The 6,806-nt window shown below is 34.5% G+C and overlaps 1 protein-coding gene across 1 annotated transcript; it reads right to left on the bottom strand.

The window, feature by feature from the left end:
* Positions 1-1,614: 1,614 nt before the first annotated feature.
* Positions 1,615-6,247, bottom strand: LOC111894637 (ferric reduction oxidase 2). Its single transcript, XM_023890728.3, has 8 exons — positions 6,052-6,247; positions 5,719-5,821; positions 5,441-5,638; positions 5,104-5,338; positions 3,703-4,030; positions 3,377-3,620; positions 2,237-2,943; positions 1,615-2,015 (listed from the first exon to the last, which is right to left on the bottom strand). Exons 1-8 carry the CDS (start codon positions 6,191-6,193, stop codon positions 1,876-1,878), a joined length of 2,097 nt encoding a protein of 698 aa, XP_023746496.1. The 5' UTR covers positions 6,194-6,247; the 3' UTR covers positions 1,615-1,875.
* Between the last annotated feature and the right edge of the window lie 559 nt (positions 6,248-6,806).

Below are 6,806 nucleotides of genomic sequence, written 5' to 3'. Positions count from 1 at the left end.
TAATTAACATTTGGGATCTACATCAAAACCAAAAAACCCTATTCAGGGTAAAAAGACCATTTTACCCCTAACCTAGCTTGGTCCAAGAATGGAGCCCATAACCACAATCCAATAGGCCCAAAAGTTAAACAATCCATCAAGGCCCAAAATATGGCCTAATTTCAAATTGGGCCTAATCCCTTTACATAGGCCTTAACCGAAGGCCCAATAATATTCCTAGCCCAAAAACTGCCAAAATCAGATGGTCCCACTAACCTATATCCTTCTAAGCCCAAAACGAGGCCCAAGCCTAAAGCCCAACATCGAATGGCCACCTAACTGAGTACGCAGGGCGTACTCAGCTTGTACGCTAAGTGTACTGGCTTAAGGGCTTGTACGTAGTACATATAGGCTTGTATGCCCAGCGTACTCAACCAAATCAACCACCTTCTACTTTAAGCACTTAACTCGTTAAGACTTCACCCCAGAGTGCAGATCTAACCTCCTTAAGCTAAAATATCACGTAAAGTTGCTAACTTTACGTCCATGCATGACCATAAGAAGCTCTAAAGATCAAAAAGGACTTAATTAAGGACTTAATGAATGCATGAGGCCCCTAAACTCCATAAAGGTGGAACCTTTATTCCTAAGGAGCCCATGAAGACCTTAGATATGAAAGAATAAGCCTTTAGGATGTCCAAATCCCAACATCCATCCAAACCATGGCTAATAACATAACTATTTAACCCAAAAAGAGATCTAAGCATCTAGCAACCAAGATAAGAACTTGATACCTCAAACTACTTGCAAAATGGGTAGTGGTTCTGGATGCAAGACTTCCTTCTCCAAGCTTAGCAACTTCAAGATCTTCTAAATCCTTCACAATGAACAAAATGAACACCAAGCTCTCTTTAAAGACTCAAATGCTTGACAATGGAGGCTACAACTCATTTTAGGGTTTTAGAGGCTTTGGGTGCTGGTAAAGGGGCCAGCCCCAGAAGTTAAGGATCCTTAAATAGGGCTCAACACCCCCAATTAGGGTTTCATTAAAGTTTACGTACGTCCAACACACGTATGCATACACCCAACGTTCATTACCTAAGTCCCGTCTCGCTACCAACCCAGTACGCTAAGCGTACCAAGTGGTACGCCCTGCGTACTAGCTTCTCAACCAGTACGCTAAGCGTACCAAGGGGTACGCCCCACGTACTACTTCAGGGACGAAAATGAAATTGTTGAATACTCAAGGGTCATAAGGCACATACCATGGCATAAGTGTTATAGTATCATAACGAGGGTCTAGCTTATCTATGGCTTAACAACTCATTGTATATCATCATCAAGCTTCTATCTCGGGATATATATATATATATATATATATATATATATATATATATATATATATATATATATATATATATATAGAGAGAGAGAGAGAGAGTGTGTGTGTGTGTGTGTGTGTGTGTGTTAATGTGTCACATGACGTCTAGAGATAGAAAACTAAGTATTATAAATTTTATATAGTAATTTATCATAGAGAATACAAGATAGAAATACTAAGTGTACACACATGCCTTACATTCATTCTCAAACATAAAAGTAAATATAAATATAAAAAGTACCATAATCATCCCATTGTTGGCATAGATAAATCTTTTTTTAAATGTATTTCAATTTTACAATCAAATGGAAAGATTTAATCATTGTTTCCTATTCATATATAGACACACATTTCCATTTTCAAACCTTATCAGAATTGAATTCGAAATCTTGACCTTTAGAACCCTAAAAGCAAGGGTGTCCATCATCACAAAAAAAAAAAAAAAAAAAAAAAAAAAAAAAAAAAAAAAAAAAAATTATTACAATCTATTTTAAGTATGCCTTGAAAAAGTTCTATCACCAATTAAAACTTATGGATTCAAAATGTAAGTTTGAAGCCAACCCTGATGAACATATGTTTGCAACCTCATGCTTCATGTTTTTTGGTCCACAAACAAGAACTCCAACATTTGATTCCTTTTGCTCAAACAACATTCCTAAAATAAACACAAGTATTAGTTTCCAAATTTTGGAATTTCAAATTAAAAAGGATCAAAATAAATATGTATGAGTTTTGGAAATCACATGGTAAACGTTAAAAAATATATATAAATAACATATGATTCTATTAACTTTCCTTTAGAATAAAATTTAGGAGGACCAGTAAGAATATATAATATTAATTTGAATGTTGTGGAAAGGTTTAAAACGAACTTACTCTTAACATTCGGTCTTTCACCGTAATGTATATTTATAGATTGAATGAGTGATTGTTGGGGTAGGCTTTCAAGCTCTCTTTCCGCGTTAAAAAACAAAGAATTAGGTGAGCCAACGGGTGTTGCTCCCTCCATGTTTTGAATTTGCTTCGAGTCTATTGCATTTTTTCTCTTGTTCCACCAAAAACCCAAACTACATGCTACCATTATAGACACACAAATGAGCAATATATTCATCACCCCCTTCGAACCATAAGGGTACACTTTGTTTGTGTTTTTATCAATAGGGTAAATGTAGAATCGTGTTAAAAGTCCGATAGATAAAAGGAAAACAACAAAAGAACAAGAAATAATTGCACCAAGCCATAACCAACCATTTTGTCCTAAAATAGGTGTTATGGGCCCATCTGAAGAATTTGGTTTGAGCCAAATGGTTCGAACTTGTTTCTTGTCATCAATCGCTGGTTGCTTCTCTCTTGTCACATAGGCCTCAATCTGTAGTTCTAGTTTTGAAAAATCCATAGGAGCACCAAATGCCGGTAAGAGCAATTCTAACATTGTGAGATCGGAAGAGTCTTTAAAGACACTTATCATGAGTATCTTTGGTGTCTTACATTTTAAGGTTTCAACTGTGAAAACAAGCTCCCTAAATATTGAGATAAATGGTGTGATCCCACTTCCTCCGCTCACCATCACTAAGATATCGTGCCTGCAACCATAGCTTCACTAAGATGCATTTTTTTCACTTAATGGACTTATGGGACAAGATGTAATCTAATAAAATTATTTGTATAGTCGTTTTTTAGTTTTTTTCTTATAAATAGTTATTTAATAGAAAAACAGTGGAAAATAGGTTTTTCCATTAACTCCAAACTTTGTATAATTTTGGTCTTTTATATTTTTTTCCATTACATCTCTCCACACATGTCGGCATTTTCTAAAATTTATTTACCTAAATAGACTTGATAAATAAAAAACAAGCATACTCTCTCTTTCTCTCTCTCTCTCAATATATATATATATATATATATATATATATATATATATATATATATATATTTATACACACACACACACGCACCCACACACACACAGATAGAAAGATTAAACCTAGCACAAAATATTCTCATAACATTTTTTACCTTAGGAAATTAGTCGAGATTGGTCCATAAGGTCCTTCAACACAAACATCAAGCCGATCAACAGGGTTTGGAGATGATAATATTTGATAAAGCTTCTTAGACCAACTACCTTCACCTTTGATCATAACACTTAGCTTCTCAGGTTCCAGATTGCTACTTGAGGTAATTGTGAAAGGATGCCATTGAGTCTTTGAAATACTTGGAACATTGATGAACATGATACTCGTCGGTGTATAACTCAAGTCTATTAAATCAATGAAATCGTTATCACATAAATATTCATAAATACTTATATATTTATTATATTCTATTGTGATTGATGGTACCTTGGCTCTTGGAGAAGTTAAGCTCGAGAGTTTCAGATAAAAGAACACGAGTAGAAATCAAACGAACGTTTTCCTTTGATTGTAGAAATCTTAGGAACCGATCAATCAAGAAGAGGTAGAAGCCAGGAAGCATGATGGATGTGTAACCTATGCCAACATGGAACACGAAGAAGACAATGAAAAGGATGTACAAGTGATGAGTATAGAAGAAAATCTCGAACATCTTTCGTCTAATCTGAGGAAAAGTTGTAGCCCACATGACCAATCCTGATAAAAGAGACAACTCTCCCGCTACATTTGATATATCGGTTTTTGCCCATTTCAACATCTAAATCCAACATTATAATAGAAAATGTCATAAACATTAAAAGAAAAAACCACTTCTACAAGCCACATCGAGGTATAATTATCCTACTTCATGCCAAGGGAGGAAAAAAAAAACTGTGGAATCTAAAATAGTTCCATTAAATCATGTTGTTACTAATGTTATTATAATATGTATACGCACTTTGTATTTGTATATACTATCACACAGTGTTTTAAAAACCGGTTCGAACCGGCCGGTTGAACCGATCGAACCGGGAACCGGAGGTGAGGGCGGTTCGATTTGGACTGGTTTTATAATGATTTCTTGACCGGATTGAACCGGCCGGTTTTGGTAAAAAACCGGTTCAACCGGCTGAATTGAACCAGAATGGACCGGGTTGAACCGAACATTTTTGGATTTTTGTGTTTGTTTTGGCTTCTTTGTTTGATTTTGACTTCTATAATGATTGTTTTTATATGTTAGCATTCTATTTACGTTTGTAATACTAAAAAGATGACAAGTTTTGTAATCAATGTATGCAGGATAATTAAAAATATATACAAATATAGAACCGGTTTGACAATCCGGTTGAACCGGAAAACGTCACCCGACCGGTTCAATTAAAAAACCGGTGTTTAAAACATTGCTATCACACAATCATAAATAATAGGTTTAAAACTAAAATTAACATTATATCCTTGATGTTAAAAGTACTTTGAATTCAACAATCACTTTCTTTGTAGAGTTCAAATTGACAAAAAAGAGCACTTGGTAAATAATTTTGGACCACACAAAAGTTGACTCTTTTTTAGGAAAAAGATTTCACGCATCCATAGCGCACTTCATATCATGATATGTACTTCCAAATTAACTGGTGGAATACTTTCAGGACTTCAAAGCCATACACTTGTAAAAAAGTTCTCAAAGTTGGACCACCCCCCCCCCCCCCCACCCACCCACCCACCCACCCACCACTGCTCAACATTAGATATTTTTATATAATTTTTAAAAAATGTACATTTTTAAGTAATCAAATGGACCTAAAACACTTAAGTATTTTAACTGAAAGGTACCATGAATCAAATAATATATACCTCTGATGTTTGGTTGGTTGCAATCCAATAAATGATGTAACAAACGCCATGAGAAGAGAAGAGAGTCATCATGATATGCCCGAGCCATATGTGATACTTGACACTCGCTTCGGAAGTGAGACCAAACAATGGCAGGATAGATGAGCCTCGAGTCACAGGGAAAAACAAGAAAGCTAGACATATATTACCAATTAGTCCCAGCCTTAGGGCCACTGAATCCAATTTTGATTCCCAACTATCATCCAAAACAACAAGACATAAAATCAAATTTGACGTGATTGATCTAACTAGACTCGAGGAACAGGAAAAGGTAAAAGTAAGATATCGATTCACGTACACTTTTTCTCCTTTTTTTGCAGCTGATTGAGGGGTAATTTTGGCAAAACTGACATGTAAGTACGTCGTGAAAGACCAGACAAGAAGAGCGATAAACATTATAAAGAAAGCAAGCTCGATTTTTGAGACGATTCCCAGACTTTTAACGATCATGGGCCTTCTCCATATAGTTAAGTTACTATTGGTAGCTTCTTTTTGTCTGAAACTTGGAGAAAAATAAAATCATTTATTTGGAGTAATAACACTTTTAGAAGTACTCAAGTGAAATAACTAATATACCCTTCATTGCGGTTTTGGTTCGATTTTTTCCTTAAATGCAGATATACACTGCCCATGACAGCCATGAACAAAACAGGGAATGAATAGAGCAACATCGTTGGACCTGAAAGTATATACATGTAAAGATTACAAAACAAGTTGAATCAAATATGGTGTACAACTAACAATAAAAATCGAGAATACAAGATCTTACTATACGTTCAAATATAAAAAATTAATACACAAAATAAATTTTTTTGGGATGCTACATCACCCCACTGCCCCAAGTAACTCCGCCAGTGTAGTGTGTATCGTACAAAAGAAAAATATGGTGGTTAGAGAGATGGAACAAACCTTGAGTTCCAAAGTAAGTAGAAGTGGTGTGGGCTCGAACCCTAACGAGCCACTTTTGCTTGAAGACATAGGTTGGTGTCATCACCCATAGGAAAAGGTACCCTACAAACACCAATATCGCAAGCCCTTTGATTATCTTCATTCACTCTATCTTTAGATTTTCTTTCTCTAGCTGATTTACTTGAAGAATAAAGAGAGATGTTGCTATTTATAGAATTGGTCGGATGTAGTTAGAGAATTAGTCAATTAGACTGAGTGTGAGTGAGTGTGAGAAGGGCAAATATGGAAATGCACCATTTTTAATGTTGGAAATATATGTATGTATGTATATCTTTTCATGCTTGTATGTGTCATAAAAAGATAAGTTGACCACCAGGTTAAGAGAATCTCGAATTTGTATTTAATTAACCTGCATGCATGCAGTGGTTATATACATATATATATATATATATATATATATATATATATATATATATATATATATATATATATATATATATATATATATATATATATATATATATATATATATATATATATATATAACGACATTTTATTTGCATGTGTTATATCGTGGTTTAATTGGTTTGGTAGGTTGAGATGCAAATTTTCAGCGGTTCATATATCCCAAGTCCCAACGATAATAAATAATTTCACAAAAGTATTACAATTTGCAAAAATATTATAAGAATACAATTAAGTTGGTAAACACTATATCAGAACCACTATGGGTGTTCATTTGGATGGATCGGTTT

Source organism: Lactuca sativa, chromosome 7, assembly GCF_002870075.4.
Source record: "Lactuca sativa cultivar Salinas chromosome 7, Lsat_Salinas_v11, whole genome shotgun sequence".
Lineage (NCBI taxonomy): Eukaryota > Viridiplantae > Streptophyta > Magnoliopsida > Asterales > Asteraceae > Lactuca > Lactuca sativa.
Note: the sequence above shows the minus strand (reverse complement) of the source record. Positions and strands in the feature narration are given on the sequence as shown.